This window comes from Populus alba, chromosome 19 (genome assembly GCF_005239225.2).
Source record: "Populus alba chromosome 19, ASM523922v2, whole genome shotgun sequence".
Taxonomy (NCBI): domain Eukaryota; kingdom Viridiplantae; phylum Streptophyta; class Magnoliopsida; order Malpighiales; family Salicaceae; genus Populus; species Populus alba.
Window position 1 is genome coordinate 14322661 of NC_133302.1, and position 27445 is coordinate 14350105.

Genomic DNA, 27445 nt, shown 5'->3' on the forward strand with positions numbered 1-27445 from the left:
GTTCAAACGGTTTTGCTCGGGTTTTTTCTTTTGTTTTAGCTCGGTTTGGATTCGATTCGGCTTTTTTGGATTTCAGACTTATAATACTAAAACAAAATCGAACCGGTTTTTTTAAAAAAATTTAATCTATTATTTTTTTTTTTCTCGATTTAATTGATTTTTTAATTTTTTGGCTCATCTCTAACCAAAATAGTCTCAAATCCCGACTAACATTGGCATAAGCATTAAATAATATCATAAAGTTACAAATAATAGCGCACTCGAGCATGTAAGGATGATTACAAAAATTAAAATTAACCATTGGAACTTAATATGGTTGTTGATGTATTAATTTTGTTGGTTATTTTAATTTTTAGATGCGTTGAAAAGTTAGCATATTACTAGCTTCATCATTGGCAGGAAAAAAAAAAAAAAAAGTTCATTGAAGGTTTTATACCGAAAAAAAACTAATATATTATGTAAGATCACCTTTAACCACTAATCATTAAAAAATTAAAAATTTAAATAATAATATGACAATAATGAACAACAACATAAATATAATAACATGAAATATTACATATTCATCCATCATGAATTAAGCAAACATAGATCATAAAATTTAATTGAAATTCCTTTTAATATATCAAACAAAATTAAAGGTCTCATTAATTCTTTTAAGTTTAACCCAATTGAACAGATTAGAGTTTAACTATCACCCAATATTTGTATGAATTGTGTTAAGAACACCAAATTATATATATTTAAAAAAAAATTAACAAATCATTGTGAAACATATCAAATATAGGGTGATAATTAAACTAGAAAGAATAATATTCGACGGTATATATGTTAAAATTGAAAGATCAGGGACATAATAGCTAGAAAAACTACAAATCTATAGACATATTTGCATAAAAAACAAAAAGGCTGAAAGTAGAAAAGGGTGAGTGAGACATGTTGAAGAGAGCATCTAAGAAATACTTGTGGTGAATGAAAATGTTCTGGTGGTTAGATTATTTTGTTCTAGTGGCAACAAGATCATCTTAAAAGGATGATCATGATTGGTCGGTGCATAACATGGTCAATGATACCATATCCTATTATTATTCTCTTTATTTCTAATATTTTTTTAGCCTAGGTTTTTGATATGTCTGTGTGGTTATATGAGTTTTTGTGATGTATTTATATGGTGTGTAGGTAGGTCGTTCAATATTTTTCAATTTTTTTCCTATCACAGGGGATATGTAAGTGAACTAAAAGGGTTGAGAGGAATAAAGAAATCACCACCTAGTTTTAAATGCAACTAGAACATCTAAAACTAGTCTTGCAAAAATTCTAAGGTAATAGATTGATTGTACCAAAGTAAAGATTAAATACACAATAAAATATCTTAACAAAAGTAAGTTATTTTCATATTTGTTTGACTTGAAGAACAATTTTCAAAATCATGTCTTTATGACAAGTTATCTAACTTATTATGAAATAAAATGACTTGAAGATTGATCCTTAAAAAAAAAAAAAAAAAAAAAACCCTAATATTTCATTTTTAATGATGATGGGCTTTGGATAATTGAATTATGCTTAAACTCATTTCAATTTTGTTGATATGATAAAATAATCTTGATAATGAAACATCCTCCACTATTTATAAATTATTTGCTCATCGATCAATATATTTTTTGTTGTCATATTTTTATTTGAACAATGAGAAATTACAATTAAAAATTTAATTTTGAATAATTAAACATGATATGAAATTCTAAACTTGAGTCTGATAAGTTTAGAATAAAAATAAAAAAAAGGATAATGCCAAAAGAAAAAACTAAAAAGAAATAAAAAGAGAAAAAAGTTGTAAATTACAGTAAAAGAAACAAAACAATAAATGGAAGCAAGCTATGAATTAATTGTAGAATAAGTTATATATATGGGATTTGCCATCATTCATCATTCTAAGTTGTTGGATGGCCTATTTATATTGTTTTAGAAATAAAATTTCACAAAAAAAATAAAAAATATTAATTCTATACAAATTATTTATAGTAGATAAGAACTATATAATCATCATCATAATATAATTTATGCTTTTTATACTCACACATCCTTCTATTAGTGGTATATATTTGTATCAATCTATAATATCCACTAATTATCTTGTTAATGGCTCCTTTTTTATAGGACTTGATATTTTTTTTTCTTGGTCGATGATTAAGGAGCAATCTTGGCTATCTTTATTGATTGATAATTGATTTTATTGATAATTAGTTAATTTCATCTTTGCTTACTGATTTATAAAATAAATAACTAGTATTTTTAATCAAATAATATGTGATTGTTTATTTTTTGTATAAGCAATGCATATGTATTCTTTTATTTAGAATAAATAAAGAAATATTGATATACCTTTTAGCATTCAAATCAACACAAAAATAAAATATGATCATGGATGCACTTGCAAATGGGACTGGAGAATATCTTGGATCATACCAAGAAGAAATTCCATTAAAAGAAGATAATAATATCACATTGGATGACCATGTGAACCTTGAATTATAAAAGAAATTCATCATGATGTGGCCTGGTCTTGCCAACGTATATTACATTTAGTGGTTGCATATAATGAAAAAAATACTTCGGCAATATAATGAAAATGTCCAAGGCAACAAAATTACCTAAGATTCCCACCAAGCTGAATAATGAACTAATTACTAGCTTCTTTTTTATCAAAGTTTTGTAATATATTCCAACACAACTAAAATATTTTGTTATAGAGAAAGAAGAAATAAACAAAGTTTTAGCTTTGTAATGCCTTGAAATTTCTGGGAAACTTCACCTTTCCAATTGTTACGTTCGTGAAAAATGGTCTACATAAATTCTCTACAATCAAATAACGTGAGACATCCAAATAACACCCTTTCGTTATTCCTAAGTTGATAAATACCTCCAATAAAATACAAGGAACTCCCAATGCAGTGCCGGATTCCTCTTTTATGCAATCAAGGAAACGCCCGATAATCCAAGCTCTGCAAGAGGAGGGTCAGGTTAAAATTGGGTGATATCCTGTGACGTCATTGTTTTGCAACCACAAGCAGGCGAAGTATTTACAAATAGAATGCCTTTAGTTTTACTTGTTTGAGTGCCGGCATCAACAGGCATATTTCACTTGAGTCTATCCATCCTTAGCCTCTCCAGCTCCTTTACCATTTGCCAGTGCTCCAATGAGAGTGAGGTCTCGCCGAAACTGGCAGAAATGAGGCGTCCCATTGTCAGCCATCTGCAAGGAGAAGAAAGACTACAGGTTTAACAAAACCAGGATAAGGATGCGGAGAGCTAATAATATCATGCAAAAGGACAACTCTAGAGCTCATGACCTGCTGAAGTCTTGGCTGCCTAAGCTTCGATCCGCTTGCCTAGCAGTAACCAAGTCATTTTCTACCACCTGTGAACCAATAGCAATAGTGTCAATGCTGAACGATGATGCTCGTCCTCTTATATTCTTTTCAACTCTGTTCTGCTTTCTATGCTTCTTCTTTTTTTCACATTTGACAAGGCCCGTAAGATAATACCTAGATAACCAGGTATAGGCTAGTACCAGGAAACCAGGTACAAGAGAAGACAATCAACAAGGCCTTGAAATAATTGCAGGTTTTCTGGGTATGGGACAGCGGTGTGGCATTTGGTATATGTTTGCATAACTTCTACGCTAACCACTAAGTCCTATCTGAACCTAGTGTATCAAGTTATTTCTGTTAAAATATAAACTGGAAGAAAACGTAAAGCATGCCCTTGAAATAGGAAGCACCAAGTGTAGGCAAAAACTAGCACCATCATGCTAGCAATGCAAGTTACAAAATGAATCTAGCACATACCTTCTGCATTTCTGGAGAGATCAAATGAGGCATGGATCTAACAGTAGCCAAGTACCATCTCCAAGCTTCCAGGACTTCTGTAGGCACAACATCTGAGGGACCTGCCGAAGAAGGCTGGAATGGCATAATTATATCAGCTGGCATGATGTTTGATTTCCCTTCTGACAATATTAGCATTTGGACATCAGCCATCATCTCCATCTTGTAATACTTAAAATCATACTCAACCTGAGACAAACAATTTCTTGATAGTGAGTAACCTCATTACTCCCAATGACGAGCAAGTGATTCGAGACTAGACCTGTGTCAAACTATAATATTAAGTGTAGGCCTTTTTAATTCAAAGAAATGACTACAACAGGAAGTCACCCTCCTAGGAGAAGGGCACAAATGATCAAACAGAACATTCCAATCCAATTAACTATCTACTAAAGAGGACACTTCACGAATGAGCATCACCTTTTGCAACTCTGTCAGGGCTTTTAGCAACCTTGCGTTCTCAACCCCAGCAGAATTGAGGGTTCCTGTTTCCAAACATGTCTCATCAAAAATTAAGTGTGAGCCCTCAGCTAGCTGTAGAACTCCAGGTATCAGCCTGAAACATCAAGCAAGTTAGACTGTCAAGCACTATCCAGACATTGGTGGTTCCAATATAACATGCTACAGAAAGGACAACTGATTTGCAGTAGCAAAATTTACAAATTCACTACCTATTTATTTGATAATCCTTTTTGGGAGCAAGAGAAGCCGAGTTGAGATATTCCACGGTCAGGGGTATGCATTTTGTGAAGGGAAGAAGATTCTTGATGACAATACTTAGTTTAGTGCCAAATACAGATGCGGTCTCTTTGCTAATACAAGTAAGGTTCAAAGAAAGCTTCCCAACAGCAACATTATCTGCTCTGGCATGTACCTGCTTAAGAAAACTTATTACTTTACAGGCCAGAATTACCAGATGTGGGAAGAGAATAGGTCCACAAAAGATATGGAATACACTAAAGAAGTAGAGTCATGGATGAACTATAACTGAAACCGTGAGAATGAAAGAAAATCATTTACCCTAGACAGAAGATGCAACAACATGAAATGAGCTGCTACCCCATCATTGCCAAGAATAGATGTGAGATGCCTCAACAGTGCTTCCCTTGCCTCTTTGACTAAATGGGGTTTTGGCTGTAGGATCAAAGACAAGCATGGTTCAGAACATGTCTACAATAGGTATGATATAGTATGATTAGAAATACACAAGAATCCCATTAAGTACAACAGAAAAAAAGCATATAGACAATTATATCAATCAATCAAATGGGAGCAAGTTCTATATAAATCACCTCTGTCGGAGGGGAGTTCTGCAGAAAGTCATAGGCTGTGAGTTTCCTATGAATAACACAATGGAGGCGTGGCACCTGCACCAAAAAAAGAAGGGAACTAATGTAACTACATGTTGCAAATCAGACATCATGTCGAGACAACAAATAGAACAGTTTCGACAAGAAATTTGGCAACAAAATGATAAATTACTTAAGCACCACACATGGTATCTCATGGAAGTGTCTGTAACATGTGAAGTAGTCAGAATCAATAACTATTCTATGAGATTGGATAAAAAAAACATCAGTTTGTTAATGAGAATTTATTGCAGCATCATCAAATTCTAATGTCTGCTAGTATTAGAATGTTGGTAGATACAGAAAAGCAAGCTAGTCAGATCAACAGGAGTCAATACCTTGTTTGGTGGCAAATTGACAGACACGTCATCACAAAGACCATTAGAGAACTCATCCTGATCAACCTTCTCTGATGGAAGCTCAGAATCAAAAGTGAGGACCCCGACAAATTCAAAAACATCATTTAGCTTCAACTCAGACTCTGGAGAATCATATATCTGCACACAAAAAAATGAAAAATAAAAACATAGCACCTTTCATCATACTTTATAGATACACCATAGTTTGAAAATAATATGGCAACTATACCTTTACTAGACAAGGAAGAGAATCTCTATCAACGTCTGGGAGAATAACATGGCTTGAACAAGGCCCTTCATTTTTAGGACCCAGGTACTGTGAAGATGAAGGATCCTCTCTCTAGCAAAGGGAAAAAAATGTCAGCAACTCTTAACTCTGAATTCAGTAGTACATAGCAAAGTGCGTATTATTTAATGATTTGGATCTATCCCTCAGAAAGAGTGATCTTTTGCAAACAAACTCAACAGATTGTAAATGCAAGACTATAATCTACTGAATTACAGAAAACTGAGTTTAGAATCTTGTTAAGCCTGGGAGGCCCCACACTGAAAATCTAGAGAAAAACTCATGCTTATTTTTTTGCATTTTATCCTTCAGAACACAAGGCTTTAGATCTCATCAAAATTTAATATTTGCCAGTAATTAATTGATTACCGTGTTCATTTGACACTGATGCAAAGCAATGGGCAAACTATGACGTAACAGCATAATGCTTTGGAGAGAATGATGGCGAACAAAATCAGATGAACAAGCCACACTCTAAAACTCAATAAATTCAAATCAATATAGAATACATTTTTTTCTGAGCAAGCATATAATTCTCAAAGTCTGTTTTGTTGCACTAAAATTTGAAACTAAAACAAACTAAATTAGATTTTATTAAACATTGAATTCAAAATCATCGTTTTTCCTTTCTCACTCATGAAATGCAAACAATCATATTTCTTATCTACAAAGATAAAACAAAGAGGCAGAGAGTGTTACACTAACCATCCTTTTCGCACTAGGAGAATCTTCAGATTCATCACCTGAGACCTGTCATTCAACAAGGATGTTCAAGATAACATAATAAGGACACACCTTCAAAACACAGGTTTCACTTTCAGAATTCTTACACAAAGGACTACTACGATCAATCAAGTAGTGACTATCACATTGTGGCTCAAAAATCTAATCCAGCGTCAATGGTAGAGTTAATCATCATAATAAGAATGCTACAGCTGAGATGAAAATAATCTACATTGAACAAACTGGTGTAAAGTTAATGGAAGTAGATGAACAAACTGGAAACTATCGAAACTACCTTTCACTAAATACCAATTGTCAGATTTTCTACCACTTGGACAAAACTTTGTCTAAGTAAAAAAAGAGGACATGAATTAGAGATAGGAATTACCGGAAAATCATTGTGATCCACAGCTTCAATGTCCATTCTCCTACGCTTATCTCTTTGTTCAGAAGTCGAATCCATGCACATATTTACCGCTCCCTCAGAAGTAGATTCAGCCCACGAATTTAATCCCGGAACCTAAAGAAAGCCAGCAAAAGAAGACCTCAGAACAGTCCAATCATCAAGTAAGCTTACAATTCCACGCAGAAGCACTGTTGAGTTCTCATTAAAAATATATGTATATAACTAATCAACACATCCATGTGCTACTCTAACAAAATGAAGCTCGGGACAGAAAATGCAGGGAAAATGATGTGTAGGAAACTTACCGGAACACAGTACAATAAACGACGCTCCCAGAGACGCATATCAGGCGAGTTAAGTTCCACGGGGCATTGAGAGATATCCATGAATTTGTTAGTCCTCCAAACTGAACCATCCTTCAAAAACACGACGCACAAACACAAACTACTTCACCAATTTCAAAAAAATACAGCACAACATGATCACATCGTAGAGATTAAAAAGAAAACAATTTATACCTTATAAGCACCAACATATAATTCATTTCCCATCATGTCTTGTATCATTCCCCGAAACCGAACTAGAGTGTTCGGTTTAATCCAATTTATTGTTGCACCATTAAGAATTGGAACCTACATTATCGAATTACTACTGGTTAACACGTATTAATTAAACATTTAATTACCAACAACGTAATTATAATTTAAACTCGAATTTTAGGGATTTGAAAAGTTATGGTTGTGTTTATTTACCTGGGAGAGGCGGGCTTGGTCGAAGAGGAAGTGGCGGAAGAGGTCGACGGCGCCCCAATCTTTGCCATCGAAGGAGGACGGGTCTGATCCGGACCCGATTGTCTTGTCAAATGTTAATCGGACGGCTCCGAGAGGGTTTGCGACGAAATCGTACATCGGTCCCACCATTTTCTGATCTGAATTTTGTGTTTTTAGTTTCAGATCTGTGGAGTGTGATACTGGCTTCGCGCGCTAAATGATGATAATAACGAGATTTTCCCGCCAATTCTTTAGGGGTGGGTTTTTTCCCGCCATTATGTTAGGACTACAGACACGCTAGCCCTAGCTCCCCCCCGCGCTTTCTTCTTTCCTTTCTTTGTTTTTTTTTTTTTTTTTTTTAGTTTAATTTTGTCTTCGCTAGGGAAAGCAATCTCGAGCCCACTATTTTCACCTTTATATTTATATTTAAACATATATATTATTAACTATGATGTCTTGTGAAAAAAATTACAATGATATTTAATTTTTATTAACTAGGTAATTAGATTAGACTAAAATTCTTTTTTTTTAAAAAAAAGAATGTTTAGGCATACACGCGGATTAGGCCTTGGACAAAATTAGAGAGGCAGAATCTTGAATTTTTTTTTTTTTTTTGGAGGTTAATTTGTAAAGGAATTAAGAGGGTTTTGTGGGTTTCTGGGTAGGGATTTTTTTTATATAAAAAAAAATAAAAAATAGTACATTGGATCATACACTTCAAAGTGATTTTTGACTGATCCTAAAAAGTCAAAATTAAAGGACTAGAGGAGTAGTCTTATTAAAGTTTCATAATGTTGTGTCATTCTTTGACGTGAGAACACTCCACCAAACCCAAACTATATATAGGCAATCAAGACAACTTCTGATCTGCTGCTAACAACCAATAATCATCATCAAGGGCAGCTGTCTATCTTTTTCATATTAGTAATTTTATTTTTATTTTTTTCTTTTTAGTTTAAAAATCTCTAAAATAATTTCATAACACCTAGTATTAATATAAATAAAGATATTTAGCTTGTATTTGGATAGAATATATCAAATTTATATTCTCACAAAAAAAATTATAAGTTAAAGTTGTGTATGACAATTCTATTCTGCTTTAATTTTAGCTTTTTATATTATTGTTTTTTTGTTTGTGTTTTTGTCAACAAGTTGTGTGCTAGAATAACTATGTTTGAAAGAGATACCAAAACATAAAGTACTTGTGTCATATGAGATGAGGATGTACCTCATGAAAAAGAGATGTCCAATAACCGGCAGCAGAAGACAACTAATAATATAATTAGGGGTTATTATTTTTAATTTAATTCGGTTTTTATTTAAAAAAATAAAATTAGTTTTTTTAAAAAAAAAACCAAATCGGTTCAAACCAACTAGTTTTAGTTTGGTTCTATTCAGTTTACTTTAGAGCAAAAACCGGTTCTGATTTGGCATATTTTCCTGATTTGACTCGTTTTTTTCAAGTATTTTTTGGGATTTTTTCGGTTCAGGTTCGATTTAGTTTTTTGGGTTTTAGGCTTATAAAACCAAACCGGTTGGTTTTTTAAAAAGTCTAATCGGTTTTTTTCACGGTTCAGTTTTTTTTATTATTTATTTTCTGGTTTTCTCGGTTTAATCAGTTTTTTTATTTTTTTGCTCACCCCTAAATATAACATAATGTAAAATAAACTTCATAATTTTTTTTGTTTGCTTTCTACAACGTTATCTTAATCTCACAATCCAAGTCATGAATTTTACTGATTAACCCCGTTGACTAAAGTATTTTTTTATCCTATTTTGTAATTGTTATTTTTTTTAATTTCATCTTTCATCATTCGGGTTGATTAAGAATATTAAGTTTCGTAATTTATTTTAGTTTGTTTTTATAAGGCTATTTCAATTTCATGATCCAAATCAAGGGTTTAGCAGGTTAAACCAAACTGACTTGAATATTTTTTTATTCTTTTTTTAATTTTTTTTTTTCAATTTCATCGTTGTCTTTTTTTCAATCTCTTGACCTAAGTCATGAGTTATGATGGTTAACCTAGTTGACTCATGATATTTTTTAATTCTTTTTTGTGATTATTTTTCCCCTTCAATTTCATCATTCATCACTTGGGTTGATTGAGAATTAAATTTTATAATTTATTTTAGTTTGCTTTATGTGAGGTTATTGAGAATTAAATTTTATAATTTATTTTAGTTTGCTTTATGTGAGGTTATTCAGTCTTATGACTTGAATATAGGGTTTGGTAGTTTAACCAAGGTTAAACGAATGCTATAAAACATAGTTAAATAATAAACAATTCAGTTCCAAAGTGCATTGCTTGCCGATAAAAAAAGCCCCTACAATAAAGGCCTGCTCGACCAGTAAACTCTCCTTACAATGTGCGCTACTCGAATACTAGATCACACGACAGATTTCCATCAGCAAGCTAGCAGCAATGGCTCCACAGCCAAACAAGGTCTTCAAAAACCATCATTGTTCTTGACGCTGGCTCGTATGCATTCTCCAGATAAAGATGTATACATACATGTAAGCCAAGATGGGCTAACAATTTGAAAGAAAAATTGACCAGAATGTCGAAGACAAGTGATTGCAATTATGCCATCTAGTGACAGGTCCGTATAACAAAGCTAACCATTCCTAGTTTGTGGAAAAAAAGGAAAAAGCTTCGCACAATCAAGAATCCAAAGAGAGCTTTTCAAGCTCTTTTACACCATGACTAGAAGCTTTCTTCATTTCAAGGGCTCTTTTATAAGGAGGGGCGATTGGGGGTTGTACAGGATCCAAGCTCTGATAAGTGCCATCGGCATCTTTTGGTAGTGGATATGATCGGTCAGAGTCATACCCACTAAGGTCCCCGCAAGCTAGAAATGGAATATACACCTTACTTGCCCCTTCTAACCACCCGCTACTGCAATCTGTCATCTCAAAAAAACAAAATACGAGTGAAGAAATAACACCATGTAAACAAGATATCTTCGCACAAGTCCCACTGCCACAATTTTGAAACTTCCATTAAGCAACACAACAGCCATTCTATTAAATATTATCATATGATCAGATACCAAACTGGTTTCATGCAAAGCCATTATATGAATAATTTTTCGTTCATTCTCTGCCCCCATAATCTACTGCCCTCAACGATTGCAATTAAATGTCAACGCCTGATCTAAAAATTTTGGTTGGCTAATCATCTAGTATATGGTCAAGAAGACTTACAATGACACGAACAAGTTTTGATTTCAATAGTTGTGTGCAGCTTGTGTCATTGCAGAAGGAAACAAAAAAACAATATATGTACAAGGCTGGGGGATTGTGGTTGGTTATCAATCTCAAAAGTTAAAGAGTGATCAACAGAGAGATGATTCTTTAGTGGGAAAAAAAATGTAAAATGACGTGCCAGGAGTTGATGCACCAAAACCTGTGCCAAATAATGCACTCTAGCATGTCAATAACAGAATCTAAACATACAGACACACATGTATCTGAAAAACAAAAAATATTACATTACCTAGGTCATCTGCACCAGAGGGGCTTCCCACCTTTTCCAAAAGGCGATGCAAGTGTTTCGGATCAAATCCCTCAGGAGGAGAGTAATTCTCACAAACTGCAAATGCCTCTGCAAGGAAAGGGAAGGGAAACAATTTAATACTATCTTAAGGTATAATGCATAAACTAGTCATGCAGCCTGGTGGATGGCACTTGGGATCATCCACTGGTTTTCATGCCCATCATGGGTCAAATCTGTGGCAGGATTCACCTCTACCCAGATGAGGTTGATGTTCCACTTGGGTGGGGTTGCTATTCCATTAAGGCATTCTCAGCACATTTTGTTTATGTTTTATCTGTTTTTTTCTCCCTAAGAAAGAAAATCCACTCTAACAGTAGCAGGAATTCCTCGGTTATTAGAGTTACAGTACTGATCAATGCCAGGAAATGGATTTTTTACGGTACTGGGTGTGGTAAAATTGATATTCTGACAAGATATGCTCTTGAATTACTTCAGCTAAGACATTTAAAAGATACAGAAAAAAACAAACTAGCGAGTGGCACAACAGTCAACAAAGGTACTTACCTATGCTGGAATTGCGGCTACTTTTTGGCTTGGCAAAAGTCACCACAGGAAAAAATAATTTGAGCTGAAACAGGGAAGAAAATACAAAAATTCCAAGTAAGCAAACAATAACTACATTCTTGGACATTTATAAGGAACAAGCATATAAACCAAATGAATAAAGTGAAAAATGTCTCCATCTTTATACGACTACAAGCACTTTATTTTGACTCAGGGGATATGTGACCCGATTTTAAAGAGCCTACTTGCATTTTATCTCAAATTAATCCAGGAGACTTAGTTCTAGGTTTGGTTTGACGGGTCTACCATCATTGCTTTTGTTTATTTATCATCTAAAATCAAGCAATGTTTTTCTATCTTAATGGAAAACTCATCTTGTCAACTGCAACCTTATTCTCACATAATGAGAATTTCAGTACAGTATGAGGAAATAAAAGTACTAGCAGAACCAAACTTTCAACTTGAGTGTTGAGGGTTCATTTTTTTGTAACTTTATCAGATCTCATGAGCTTATTCTTAAAAATTTGGTACATTTAAGAACAGCATTTTATTCACCTGGCAATACAGAAGACTTGTATCTTTTCCACGAAATATCTTCGCAATAAATTTTCCACCTTCTTTGAGTACATGTGTGACAATTGTTAAACCCTGCAGAAAGGTAATCCAGCCACAATCATTCTAATACAAACTTCACCAATATTCAGAAACATCTACAGATGCAAAAGCCAGCAAGCAATCACGTAAAGGACCTGGTTTCACATGCAGGAATAGTGACAGTGCAAACAGACCAAACATTAGCAAAAGAATGAGATAAAAAAGCAGATGAATGATAGTAGCTGAGTTAGAATAACTGTTATGATGAGGATTTGAAACACTTGAATGAACTCTATTGTCCTACGATTGTAAGCACCTGCCAAGTCAAGACAGTTTAATTTTCCATTATTTTCTCCACAGTAGCTGAAGAAAGCAAAGAGGATTTTAATTGCAGAGGTGCAACTTGGTTGGGTTTTGACTGATTTCTATGATAATTAAGAACTCAGAGGGTTCCCTTAGTAGCAACTATCAAGAAAAACTGAATCAAACAAAATATAGTCCTAAGTTCTGTTCAGACTGGTTAAGGTTCAAATAATATATAGGCTTTCAGTGTCAGTACAAGGAAAAAAAGGTTTAGGATACTTGTGAAATGAAAAATTACAAAACCAGATAACATTTCTTAAACCAAAGCTGACTGGCCTGACATTAGGCCAATGCTTTTGAGTGTTCAATCATTATAAAGCACATTCTTTCAAAGTAAATTTAAAAGACACCATGCTAGCCATGTCATGCTTTATGAACACCGACATATCTTCATGATTAAGCTTTATCATGTTTTTGCTTAATTGCATGCCAAATCAAGTACAGTTCCAAATCAAGAAAAACCGTAATTGATTCACAGTTTCCAACTTTTAGCTCCTTGTCATCTGATTTCTCATGACTTTCAAGAGTTGAGTGAAATCACCTCTTGAATCAAGTATGGTTAAGATGGCTCACTAATATATTCAGATCCCAAAAACAAATGGCCAATTTATACAAGTTAGTTCATGTAAAAGATCTAGTACTTGACACTAAAATCAGATATGGACTAAAAGATATGAGATTTCCCAAAATGATTTGGAATATTTATAAAGGGTTGCCACTTTACTGTAAAAGATCATATGTATATCAAGGTTTGATTTTGTAGGGTTCTTGACATCCTTAATAACTACAAATGAGCATAACAAGAACAGCTCTTACCGCTAGTATGAGTTGAGACTGAACAAATTCATCCATGTCATGGAGTCCGGTAACTACAAATTAGCACAAAATAAAACTAATTTGAAAAACTGTAAGAAGCTTATCACCAATAATTTAGCAACTAAGGGGATTATAATACAATACAAAGTTAGTGCAGGGCCAGAAGGTTATTTACCATCAGGGGCACCATCACACACAACCAAGTCAGCCTTGCTGCCATCAAAATGTCTAATGACCTGTAAAAGAGTCAGTAAAGATCCTTTGAAGAATTAGCTATCTAGTGTGAAACAAAAATAAACACTAGGTACAGTGATGTGCATAGAAAGCCAGACACATCCATGGTTATATGTACACGCACATTTACATGCACAAGCATTCCTGCACTCACCTGAAGGGGACCAAAACAATAGATGGAAGTTGAAAAGAAATGTATGGATCCATCTACTTAAGGATGGCTTGCAAAACAAATATGAAAAGAATGGCCATTCTACTCCATTTGTAGTGGATACGCCCAACTTCTTTTAGCATTTACAATGCCCATCTAAGCATTCATTCAGAAAATTCTCTTCAATGGAGAAACATGGTAGTAGCTCCACATGCTAATTACAAGATTAGTAAATGGAGTTTGCCACCAACTTTTGCTAACAATCAGAAATACGAATTCCAAGATAATTTCTAATGCTTAATTAGAAAAAAAAACTTCTGGACATGCTTTTCTTTATAATGAGAATGAATTATTCTGAGGAAGCCATGAACACCATCACTCTACCACATAAGATAAACATGATGGAGAATTTGAGGTTAAAAACCATCCTCACCACTTCAGCAGTTCGGGCATTGGTAATATCACCCTGCACTTGGATAACACCTTCAATGGGAGCCATAGGTTGCAAATCAATGGCCACAATAAGAGGAAGATCATTATCCCTGCGAATCATGATGCAGAAAGTTATTGTTTCAATAAGAATGCAGAAAGCAGGAAGAATTAATTTCAATTTTGATTTCCGTTTCTTTATTTCTTTCTTTTAACAAGAATTATTTCTGCTTCAATATTTATTATATATGATGAGATTGTGCACACAAGAGACGTTAATAACCCAAGAATACAGGCTTAGAATGAATAAAACTTCAAAGTATATAAAAGCCACAAACAACTTTTTTGTTTCTAACAAGGTTTTTCCAATGGAGGGTGTCTGCTGAGCATATTCCATCACAAGCATTCGTGAGCAGGGAATAAATGGAAGTCAAAGTCAGTACTCTGTAACTTAAGAAACATGCCTCAGTAGTTGTATCTAGACAAGTTATCAAAGAAAAAACATACGGTAATCAAAACTACAATACAGTTGTAACACATCCAATTGGAAGTGGGTTTTACATGCCATACTGAATCAAAACAGATTGAAGGCGACACACATAATGAACCTCTGGCCCCAGTAGGATCATTACTTCCATCCACATATAATAAGAACTTAATAGAATCTTTAGTACACGAAAGCTACCATCATGTTAATGCATATATGGGAAAATGAAGTTCTTATAAAAAAAGACAACTTACTGCTATAATTTTAATTTTAACTAAATAAAAAAAGATTAAATAATAATGAATGCAAGAAAACACATAAATTAAAAGATCACGTACCTTGAATCAGGTGAAAGTTTTGCTGGTAAATATAGTTTACGGCTCAAAACCTGCAGAAGGGGAGTGTGTACATCACAAGCTAGCCAGGAAATTCAAAGAAGAACAGCATATAAGGTAAATGCAAGGCCTGCTGTTAAGGCATATCAACAGCAAACAGCCCTAACATGCTAATGATGAACATCTTTAGCACCTAAAATTAAGTAGATTTTAGCGCACAACCAGAAGGTTAATGGTATTATCATAACTATTATTCAAATCAAATATAAATACCTGACTCCAGCTACCAGGTGCAGCACATAAATCCACCACACGCTTCACTCCTACAAACAAAAAAAGAACCAACAAAATAAAAAAAATGGCTTAAAACTGTTTCCCGTAAACAAGTATTGAAAAAACAATGAGCACACCTTCAAAAATATTGAATTCCTCATCTATCTGAATGAGCTTAAAGGCACTTCGAGCACGCCAACCTTCTTCTTTTGCTTTTCTATAGTATATATCCTACAAATTTTATTTTCTTGTTAGTTTTCTCCAATGACAAATGTATATAACTAGCAAGACAAAATCAACTTGTAACCAAACTCAAGTATACCATACCCTTTTATCCCTTGAAGCTTTCCCCATAATCTCACAATTCAATCTCTGTAGACAGACCACTAAAAAAGGGGAAACGGTGGCGACCAGCAGAGATGGTTTTTGGCGGAGCCTCCACTTCTGGTTGGGGTGAATCGGGTCAGGCGGGGCACTAATATTTTTTTTATTACTTATTAAGTATTGTCATCGTTGATGACCTAAGTAATTCCTCATCGTTTGCAATTTCTGATAGACAGAACACCCCTTAATTTATTATTCTTGTCACAAACAAGTCCATGTATTTATGGACATCAAGTGCCAAAAATTCCTTTTATCTCATTTGTGGCATTGTGTTCTAATATTTTTTTTTTTATATTTTTTAAAATTGTTTTGATATATTGATATTATTTTAATGTATTTCTAAGTAAAAAATACTTTTAAAAGAAACAACTATCACACTTCTAAATACTTTTTAAGAATCTATTTGAAAAATATGGTAGATATTATTTTTCAAAGTACTTTTTATTTGAAAATATATCAAAATAATAATTTTTTAAATTAAATTTTAATATCAGCACATTAAAATAATTTAAAAAACATAAAATTAATTAATTTTAAAATTAATTTTTTTTTTCAAAAAACACAATTGCTAACAAATTTGTTAAATTATATCCTTGAATTTTTCTTTTTTTAAGAAACTGTTTCTCCATTTGGTAAGCTTAAACAAAGTTAAGCAAGTTTCATTTTAAGATTTTTATATGAAGCTGCTCCTGTCTTCCTTTTATTATTAAACATAGTCTAATGTAATGCATCAAGTATGATATCAAACAAGTTGAAATAATTCAAGTTGCTTTCAGGTACGACAACATTACTAGGAGTGAACAACACATAGTCTAATGTAATATCACTCGAGGTTGTAAAAATAACTATACTTGTCATAAAAACAACCTTATTTAAAAAAATCACTACTATATTGTACTTAATTTTATTAATTTATTGAGATGGTGAGATTGAGATTCTCAACTATTTGATATTTAGATTATTTCAACTCAAAAACTTAAGTTGTTAGATTTATTTTTTTTAACATTTTGCAACTTAGGGTGGATAGGACAATAAACACATGTGCTAACGAACCCTTTAGCTGGCTGACATGTCAACAAAGTAGATCCCATCAACCATATTAACAAGCTAAAAGCCAATCCGTGAGCTGAGGGATAAGATCCAATCCTACATATAACTAGATTTGTGATTAAATCTGGGCCATCCATTAGAACATAATTGTTTTAATCAAGTCTTAGTTGTTTTGAATGTGATTTGGATGATTTCAAACTTGTTTCTAGCTAATTTGATTGTTTCATATGCAATGGCATGGTCTGATTGTTGAGACTTAAACTAGAGTGGTAATAGTGATTTAATAAGAGAGGTTACTTAATGAGAAGACATCTAAAGATCATTGTGATGGTCGAAGGGGATGAAGAAGGAAAAGTCATACATGTTAGCCCAATTATGTGTGTTGAATTGCTAAATGGGGAATTTTATTTGCCTTTAAGGAAGGCAAAAGTAAGATATTCTAAACACCTGATCATTATTAAGTGGAAAATAATGAAGATCAATGTTGACAAATTTAAAGTACTGGTAGTCTCATTAAATGTTGAGAAATAAGGTAGATAACCAAGATATTCCAGATCATTTATAAAGGAAAGTTGCAACAGAGCTAGCAAATGGTTATATATATAGAAAAATAATATGATCAATAAATATGATTTATAAAGTTCTGTCTAGGAGATTGAGTTTTAAATGGGATCAGTGTGACCCTTCTAATCTTTCTTAGAAACTTACTTAGTTGAAAGATTACCCATACAATACTATTTGGATATATGTAGTAGTTTGTAATGAAATAGTTGAAAACTAGTAAGATGATGACATAAAAGAACAATTGGGTTCCTCATGTTCAAGGATCTGATGGAGTAAGAGATTTCTTTAGAAAAGCTTGATTCAATGATTGTGATTTCTCGAGGGTAGAACAAAAGAGATTAATTGATAATGGAAGAGAAATATAACAAGATAAAGATAAAAATTGATACACTATTTTAATTGGAACATGTGTTGTGACATGATAAGATAATGTCAAGCATAAACAAGGAATATAGAGAAACCAATTGAACAAAAATTACATAAGGGCATATGAAGATTATGTAAGAGTACCCATAGAATCCAATGTGGTGATGTAATGAGACAAGAAGTGAAATAAGTTGAAGTGGTCCTAATAAAGCTCAAGAGTAGAGACTGTAATAAGGTTGTAAAACAATACATCAATGAAAAGACTTTATGTTATTGATGAAGACAATAACAAAGACTTTTTTTATGATGTAAGGATATAAAGATGAGCTATTGCATATGCGCTTAATTGAGGGGGTGTAAACATATATGATAAAGGTAAAGACACCAAATATCTAATTGATGTAAATAAAATTATCTAGCATACAGAGTGAACAGGTGCAAGTGTGATAATGAAAAGTGCATAAACTTTAAACATAGAAATTAAGATGAAAGATTGCGAGGAGCATACCATAGCTTTATCTTTATATATAAACAATGGCATCAATCTATCCTATAAGTACACATAATGATAGATAATTTTGAAGCCATTTTGAGACATTCTAAATAAAAAAGGTTGCAGCTATCTCATGACAATGAGTAAAGACACCTTAAGAGAAGGTATGAAGGCCATGATATAAGCCCAAGTTTAGATCACCCCATAGCTGATGTTACGGTAAAATATGAGTGGATAAATGTATAGATATCCAATGGAATGACTATGATGAGTATTATGAAAAACACTAAATTGATTTTCATGGATATTGCCCCTATGTTAAAGATTAATAAGGTAGAAAATTTTTTTCTCTTGACAATAAATGGATGACTTATGGAGCATTAAGACACGAATGCTAGGTATGAGCAGAAGACATGTGCAGGTTCTAGAAACAAGTTGAAATTTGTTAGAGTGGTAAGCTCGAAAATGGCACTATAATACTTATAGTATAAAAACATATGTAGATAAACCTTTAATGGGTTACCCCAATAGTTAAAGGTGGAGAGCTAGTTGTACTTTTATGACTAAGAGTGAGAGACTCAAAAAGTAGTAAGACACGATTTCTAGGGTGGAATAAAGGGTAGACGTCAACTTTTAAATGAGTAGACTTTTGAAAGAGTGAGAGCTCATAATCAAGTTGTGATACTCAGATGATAACTATCGTACTTGAAAGTGGAGATCAAACTTGATGTTGATGGAGAGATCCCACCAGGATGTCAAGAAAAAGCAATCAAGATGATGCTCAAGAATACATAATAAGCATAGGCTAAATGAAACACTGAAATCAAGTGAGAGTTAGCCAAATGATGATAACTCAAATCAAATGGGAGTTAGTTGAGTGACAATAACTTAGATCAAACATGAGTTAGCCATGATGATAAGAACTGAAGTCGTGTGGAGCTTCGAAAGGTCTTCAAGGATAGAAGACAAGTGTAGTGCCTTTTGGGCTTCAAGTGGTAGTTTATTAGGATAATAGAGAGAAAACAAGCCCACCATTAACAACTCACCTAACAAACCAATTTAATGGAATAATTAGTGCCATCGAAGAGGAAAATGAGTTGGAATGCTCTTCCATTTGCTGGCTAATCTTGCCTATAAATAAGCGGCAATGAAAAGCAATAATATGAGTATAAAATAAGAGAGAAATGTGACGAGAGAGAGTAGCTGCAAGAGGAGTAGCCCCTGTAACCTTGTAGCAGTGTGTGTGAGAGAGAATGGGGATTAAGTTGAGTGGATATGATCATCTTCCTCCATGGATGTATATTTATATCTTTTATTTAATCTCTAAAAATATTGATTGCTTAGTGGATGTAGGTGATTTATCGAATCACATTATGTTTAATTAGAACACCTACAATCCTACTAACACATTGTGCAAGTTCTGTATTACTGGGATGATATCTTGTGTATAATTTAATGGGATAGCTTGATTTCCAACTGCAATGTATCAAAACTGGATATCAGGCTGGTAAGACCCGATGAATCTCTAAGCCCAATAATTTGCTACAGTATAGGAGTTACATTGTTCATCATTTTCCTCATTTTTTACTCCAACTAAAACTTGGATTCTAGACGGACATAAAGCTTTCTAATGCTAAGGAATTTTGTTCACAAGTCTCATCCATCAAATTCCATGAGATTTGCACATTGAAATTATGTGTTTTTGGTAATGGTATATTGTCACCTAACATTCCATAACATACTTTTATTGGGGCCATAAAATTGCTTAATTGAGGAAACTGTAAGTGTGTTAGCATTAAATAAAAAAACTAAAAGTCTTGGTCATTCATTATAAACAAAGACATGAATCTATAGATTGAGATAGTGAAATCATCATTTTGCTATTCTCAAACAAAATTAAATAACTTACTAATAAGGGTAATACGATCTTTTTCTACATGATTCATTGATCATTATTAGAATGATTGAGACAAATTGATTTTTTCATAATAGTAAAATAACTTAATTACACTTAAAAATAAATAAAAAATATTAAACTGGAATTCAAGGCTTTTTAGTATTTTTCTTCTCCTTTTTTTCAACACAATGAAATGGCTTAATTATCATTCAAATAAAAAAAATATTAAGCTAATATCCAGGGGATTTTATGTATTTTCAACATAGTTTTTTTGTTATAACAAAGTTTATTAAGGGTAAATTTAATATTTTAATAAATATAAAATATTATTTTACAAAATGGTTAGGTGGGAGGTGCCTGCGCTATGGTCATTCGACAACCAATCAATGACTTATAGGGGCAACACTAAGATTGTCTAGTTGGCCCTACCATCCTTGGGCGATAATATGTCCAATGAACATTCAGTTTGATGCCAACGATTTGTTTTTTCTTCCTTTCTCTTTTCTCTTTGATTTCTGTATTTGACCCTTCAATTTCTCAAAGCAACCTTTAAGTTTATTTTTTATTTAGATTTAGTCCATGTTTTTTTGTTTATTATTTGTTTTATTTGAAATAATTTATAAAATTAGATTTTTTTTTTCAATTTCATCCTCCAACTTTTTTTATATATATCATATTTGGTCTCTATTTTTTTTTATTTGTTTTATTTGAGATAATTTTTAAAATAATTTTTTAACGGTTTCATCCTCCTTTAGTTTTTTACCTATCAAATTTAATTCTCATTTTTTACTGCTATTATTATTTTTTTTACTTTGAAAAAAATTTCTTAAACTTATCAAAATTTATTATTTGTTTTATTTGAGATAATTTATAAAACTATATATTTTTTTTTTAATTTTATCATTCAAAATTAAATTAGTTAGGGAATAAGCTCTTTTGTTTTTTATTGAGTTCAAGTTTAGGATTTCATAGTTTACAAGTTCAAGAGATTAATCCAGGTTTAGAAGATTTACCTAGGTTTGCTTGTTTTTTCTTTTCTTAATCTCAAGTTTTTTCAATTTTATTTTTTAATATTTATTTAATTAGAGACCAGACTCCTTTTTTTTTATTTGTGTTATATAGGATCTTCACTAATTTTAAAAATGATACGGTCATCTTGGATTTTTTTTGTTTGTCATTTTATGTTTAAATTGAACTTTTTTTTCAAAAAGAATTTTGTTTTTTGAATTAAACTAAATTAATTAGTTAAATATAACTATGAGATGCTTACTTTATGATAAATTTATTTTGGTTTGCTCTTCGAGTTGCTGCTCTGATAGCATGTGTAAACCTCTTTCACTGTTGCTGTACAATCTTTGTTATGGAGTTAGAAACGTCTTAATGAGCTCTTCCTGGTTGTGAGGTGGTGTCAAAAAAAAGAGTGATGATAAGTCTTTAATTGGTTTTTCTTTATTCTTCTCTAGAGTATTATTTTCTTAAGTTAATTATTGCTATTTTTTTTATTTGTTTTATTTACTATTGATGCATATTTTTTAAATTATATTATTAATTTAAACAAATTTATTGAATCAATTTAAATCAATAACTTTAGTGTAGTTTCAGATTTTTCTTTCTTTTTTTTTTAAATGGCGGCCGTCATCTAAACATTTTTTTTTTATGATAAAAAAAATTAACCTAATCCACGGTGCACCGCTAATGATCTATTTATACTATACTAAAAGTATTGCTGTTGAGTGTGGACCAGTGCCCTCTGGTCCAGGTTTCTAATCAACACCAAAAATATGGCGGGGCTCAATTGGCTCCGAGAGCCGGGCAAGGCTTTCAACAGGCAGCTTGGAGTAATAAATTTGTGAAGATTAGACTTAATCAGAGCTCAATCGTATTTAGTTCATTGTGAAATAACTCATAATTAGAAGCTCATTTCTTGCATTTTATCATCAGAGAGTGGAATATGAGAAGGCAGAGGCCTCTACCAGGATAATAGCATAACAGCACATGCTGCATAATCACACAGAACTAAATATTTCACAGGATCAAGTTACTGGAGTTTTACTAACCTGCAAAGATTGTTCCAATGGTGAAAAAGAGTGAGAAGCGACAGATTGATGCAAATATGAGCCAAATTGATGCAAGAGACAATGAGCAACATAATGTAATGTTCTTAAATGCAATATTATTGCTCAAGCAATTCATGTTCTTCACAGGTTGCATTCTGCGCTTGCAGGTATTTGTATACTCCACAATTCTGACTGCGGAAACAAATCAAAGTTTCTTTATATTTAACTTCATTTGATGATTCAGCTAGGACTAGGCAAACCCATCGACATACTCGCGTAGCAGCGAGATCAAGTTTTTCCTTTAGCTAGCAGTGCTTGGAGTCCCTGCATTATCATATACAGCAAGCAAAAATTGTTTGAATGCTCCCCCTTCTCTGTTGCATTTGAATGAAAGCTCAGCTGCTACAGAAATAATGACATTTAGGTTCACTTTTACCATCAATGATTATGAAGCGTCTCTTTAATTGGGATATGTGAAAATTTGATTCTCACTTCACAGCCAAGAGGAAGATGGTTCAGACATATAAATAAATTGCTTCATTATGAGTCTATAATACAAGGCAATATCCATAACTATTGAAAGAAAAATTCACTCAGTACCATCCCCTCTCATCCTGAGAAAAGTCTGGTGAAAAAGTTTCCAGAGTTGGCCTTCTCCATGCATTCTACATGAACATATCTTCCCAACTTGTCCACCTGCCTTGGATCACCGCTAGTATCTTTCTTACAGACCTTGCACGTTTTGTCGACCCAGCCTTCTTCAACATATTGCCCGTCCACTGATTTCATGATATAAATAAAATTAGTGATTTAGTGTAATTTATCATACGAGGTGTTTGGAGTTGTGATTTAAGATACAAGAGCCGTTTTCGTTTAAGATGCAAGAAGATGAAAGGATATTATATATATAGCACATAATTTAGGTCCACACAGCAACATAGCTATAATTTAACATAGTTATCTGCAGAAAAAAGAAAAAGTCCCCATTGCTGATAATCTGTCCGATTTAATTATAAATTTTTCTTTAATCTTGAGTGGCAGGCACTTCATGCATTAGTTCTGGTGATGAAAATGGTAATTGTTGGCGTGCAGGTAAGAAATTGAAGCGTGGAAAAAAGTGAACCAAGAACAGATGCAGAACCGTGACCTTCTTGCATTCTTTTACTCAGTTTGGTTCAATTCTCCTTGAAGAAATATGATGATAAAATCTGAACAAAAAAATGAATTCCAAAATGAAAAGAAACATACCATCAACGTAGGATTTAAAGAAATCCTTGTATGTCCCTCCGATTTTTCTTCTAAGAGCACCATACTGCAGATAATTAGAAACCAGTCACCATACACTACACAACATGGACTGTTCATTAAATCCAAACTATCTACGATGAACCAATACTAAATCTCTTGTACCAACTACAAGCTGCGTATCGTGCAATGCATTTTGAGTGAGAAATGTTACAATACCTGTTCCCTTGTCATTCTGCCACCAGAACTGGTGTTTTCTCTAGCCTCCTCCAGAAGCTCGGCATCCTTGGCAGACCGAACTTGAGAGAAATCTAGAGCTTCAGCTACACTGCTAAACAAAGATTGCTTGCTCTTCTTGGGCTCTTCCTCGTTACCACTCTCTGTTTTAGCTGAGATTTTGAAGTTGAAGCTCTTGTTAGGCCTATAGTTAGACAGGTTCTGAGCTACACCAACATGTGGAGGGAAACAGTTCCGTGAAGGTGACAAAGGAAGAGTTCTGAGTCCCATTTTTCTTTTCTGAATTGTATCCCATTCCACAGCTATGAAGGTTGCCTTTATATCTCAGTGTGGCTTTGTCTGGTCTGCTTAGCAGAGCCACTTATTTACAGCAAAGTGCAAACTGCGCGTGGAATGGCTGCCACTCAAAAGACTTGGTGGTCAGAGTAAAACTACGTGGCCCATTGCCAAACGAACAAAAATGAGAGGAGTTTTGCACTTTGCTGCTCAAAGATGTGAATTATTTTATTAAGTATCTACTAACCAAATTGTTTCCTCTCTTCTATGAAAATGAAAGCAGAATCTCTCTCTAAGCACATGTGTTTGTGTGTACGTGAAAAATATCATTATAAAATCAAATATTAGTGGTTAGCAAGGATTAGGATTTTGCATGTGTCTTGTTATCTTTTCGATGATTCAAAGAACACCAAATTCCTGGTAATAATTCATTCCTTATTGAATAGCAACCACACAACAAGATTTAATGCAGAGGTTGGCATTTGAAAAGTATTTTTTCTTCTACGATTTAATCCTCACCCTTTTCTCCTCTCTAGAATCCGGCCATCCAAACCCAACAAACCAAAACTTTACCCCAGGAAACCCTAACTGTCATCCTTTCAAGACTTCCCATCAAATCTTTAACCTATTTCAAAGTTGTTTCTAAACCATTCTCTGCTCTGACCATTGTCCTTGATTTTCAGCTTGGTTAGAAATGCGGTGCAAATCGTGCTTTCTTGAATTTTGATTTTTTTGCTTAAAATATTTTTTTTTCATGTTTTTAGAATTTTTTGATATACTAATGTTAAAATAATTTTTAAAAAATAAAAAAACTTTATTTTGATGTATTTATAAATGAAAAACACTTTAAACCATCACCTCTACTACAATCTCAAACACACCCTTCATCTCCCCCCATTTCACCCTTTTATTCCCCATTTTCATAGCTCATCTATGTCTAACTTCTCTTTTTTATTGACTAATAATAAACCCATTGATGTTGAGATTTTCTTTTGGGTTCCTTAATTAGATTGACAAGTAAGTGTTGCAAATATCACTGTTGTTAATTAACAATGTATCCAATGGAATATTAGAATTTAAATGAAGATTTCACACTCATACCATTTAATTAAGGAAAAATCAATAGTAGAAATTTAAATAGAAAATATTGGGAAATAGTTAGAGAGATTCAACTGAATCCAACTTTGTCATTTACTCATCTTTTAGGTTTATTTTTCTATACTTTTCCATTCCATTACAACTGCCTTATATAACAACTCGTGTTGTTTCCAAGAAAAGAGGAAATAAATACCATGTACTATTTTCTTTTTCTAGTTCTTGAGAAAGTTAAACGGTGTGCAACACTAATTACCAAACAGTGCACAGAAGGCTCAGTGAAACGGTGAGTTATAGGTTTAGCAAAACAGAGCGCATGAGACAATTAGCTTAGTAAAATGGTGTGCAACATAGGCTTAGCTTGCAATGGTCATTATATTTAAATTCAAATTGCCAACGTATTCTTCTTCTTATTCTCTAGTCACTCATGACAATTCTCTTCTAAGAAAAATTCCTTGTTCTTAAGGTTGAACTATGGAAAATGTGATGCCAATTCATATGTGAACTCCTAAGTGGCATCAAATGGTGGTAGTCCCTTCAAGTGAACTAGAACTCGGATCACAACTTTTTTCTTTTTCTATGCAATTTGTCTATCTAATATAGTTTGTGGGTAGAGGTCAGGTGCTTGGGAAAAGACTAGGAGGGCAATTTGCATCGCATGATTACCCATGTGTTTCTTAAGCTAGGACACATGAAAGATGAGATGAGTTATAATTGAGGATGACAATTCTAGCTTGTATGCCATATTGCCAATCTTGTCAATCACATGGTAAGGCTCAAAGAACTTAGCGGCTAACTTTTTATATTGATCTCTAAATTATTGATTGTTGCTTATAAGGTTGTAGCATTAAATATACATAATCTCCTCCTGGAAAGCATATTTCACTTCTCTATTGGTTTGCTAATTATGTCATTCTTTTTCGTGCATATTGAAGGTGAACCTGACCCTTTTAATCATGTATTCTCTCCTAATTAATGCTTCATCAACTGATTTTACTACAAAATTCTTAGGAAAATAAGGAATATGTATTAGAGGAGGAAATTCATACAGTCATATCGTGTCAGTTTAGTAGTAGAGTGAAAATTGGTGTTGTATCGCCATTATGCTAAAGATAACCATCTCACCCACTGTTTTGGATAATTTCTAGTCATGCATTTTAAGTAATTTTTAATGCATTTGTTAACTATCCCAGTCTGTCCATCAGTATGTGGATGGTAAGCAGAAAAGTAGAATAAGTTGACATTTGAATGCTGAACATCTCCTTCCAAAATCTTCTATAAAACACTAGATCTTTGTCACTCACTATAGATGTTGATTCTTCTATAAAGTCCAAACTAGTATAAATAAATGGAGCATATGGAATATGTAAGGGTTGTAAGAGTCCAGGAGTAGCCACATTCTCATATTTATTCTTTTGACAAATGGTGTATTCATGTACAAACTGTTGAATATGCTTTTGTTGCCCATTCCAATAAAATAAACCTCCCACCTTTTTAAAAGTAAATGTCATCCTAGAATGCCCTCATTACTGAACATTGATACAATGATATAATGATACAATAAGATCAATTTATTTTGCAATTCAGACCTACCACCACCTTTCTTTTCTTGTTAAGGTGACCATTGACCCAAGTATAGCTGGGATGTGAGTCTATAGATCTTCTCATATCTTGAATGATTTCTTGCATAAAATAATCCTTTTCCCACGATCTTCTGATTTCTTCCATAATACTGGTGAAGATGGTAGACACATTCAATGTATAAAGTTCCTTGCTAGAGATCTTAGAAAAGGTGTTTACTGCTATATTTTATTTTTCTTTTCTATACTCTATCTCGTAGTCATATCCTAGGAGTTTGATAAGCCATAGATGTTGAATGAGGGTGGCCATTTTCTGGTGTAGAAAATACTTAAGACTCGTATGGTCTATGCAGATTTTAAAGTGCCTTCCTTACAAATAATGCTTCCACTTAGTAACTGCATAGGATATTTATCATCTACCTCTCATATACTAACATAGTTTGTTGTTTAAGACCTATTGAATTACTAATAAATTAATTATATGCCTTTCTTGTATAAGAACTATTCCCATTCCAATCAAAGAAGCATATGTTTTTACCATAAAATATTTTGTTCAAGTTAGATAAGGTTAGTACTAGGGAATTTTTCATAAGTTTTTTCAGCTGATTAAATGCCTTTTTAGCCTATTCATTCAATGCAATTGCATCCTTTCTTAACAATTGTGTCAGTGACTTGCAA

At 33.0% G+C, this 27445-nt stretch overlaps 3 protein-coding genes across 5 annotated transcripts; all 3 read right to left on the reverse strand.

Annotated features, from left to right (window-relative positions):
• Positions 1-2482: 2482 nt before the first annotated feature.
• LOC118028890 (mini-chromosome maintenance complex-binding protein) lies at positions 2483-8142 on the reverse strand. 3 transcript variants are annotated; one of them, XR_004684106.2, is made up of 15 exons: positions 7763-8142; positions 7529-7642; positions 7316-7426; positions 6993-7124; positions 6587-6631; positions 5825-5935; positions 5575-5733; positions 5180-5254; positions 4908-5021; positions 4559-4761; positions 4308-4443; positions 3849-4076; positions 3351-3418; positions 3085-3253; positions 2483-3002 (listed from the first exon to the last, which is right to left on the reverse strand). XR_004684106.2 is itself a non-coding variant. In XM_035032637.2 (15 exons), exons 1-14 carry the CDS (start codon positions 7928-7930, stop codon positions 3139-3141), a joined length of 1779 nt encoding a protein of 592 aa, XP_034888528.1. In that variant the 5' UTR covers positions 7931-8142; the 3' UTR covers positions 2488-3002; positions 3108-3138. The 3 variants fall into 3 exon arrangements, 2 of the variants coding, with proteins under 2 accessions (XP_034888528.1, XP_034888527.1); XM_035032637.2 differs by having other exon boundaries at positions 2488-3002; positions 3108-3253; XM_035032636.2 differs by having other exon boundaries at positions 2491-3253.
• A 1913-nt stretch (positions 8143-10055) lies between these two features.
• Positions 10056-16004, reverse strand: LOC118028872 (tRNA (cytidine(32)/guanosine(34)-2'-O)-methyltransferase). Its single transcript, XM_035032607.2, has 11 exons — positions 15851-16004; positions 15661-15754; positions 15524-15573; positions 15254-15303; positions 14433-14541; positions 13790-13850; positions 13615-13667; positions 12397-12489; positions 11842-11905; positions 11278-11385; positions 10056-10684 (listed from the first exon to the last, which is right to left on the reverse strand). Exons 1-11 carry the CDS (start codon positions 15875-15877, stop codon positions 10443-10445), a joined length of 951 nt encoding a protein of 316 aa, XP_034888498.1. The 5' UTR covers positions 15878-16004; the 3' UTR covers positions 10056-10442.
• Positions 16005-22852: 6848 nt separating this feature from the next.
• On the reverse strand, positions 22853-24134 carry LOC118028871 (uncharacterized). The gene is made up of 3 exons (XM_035032605.2): positions 23799-24134; positions 23583-23646; positions 22853-23113 (listed from the first exon to the last, which is right to left on the reverse strand). The coding sequence occupies exons 1-3, from the start codon at positions 24084-24086 to the stop codon at positions 22944-22946; spliced, it is 522 nt and encodes a 173-aa protein (XP_034888496.1). The 5' UTR covers positions 24087-24134; the 3' UTR covers positions 22853-22943.
• Positions 24135-27445: the final 3311 nt, after the last annotated feature.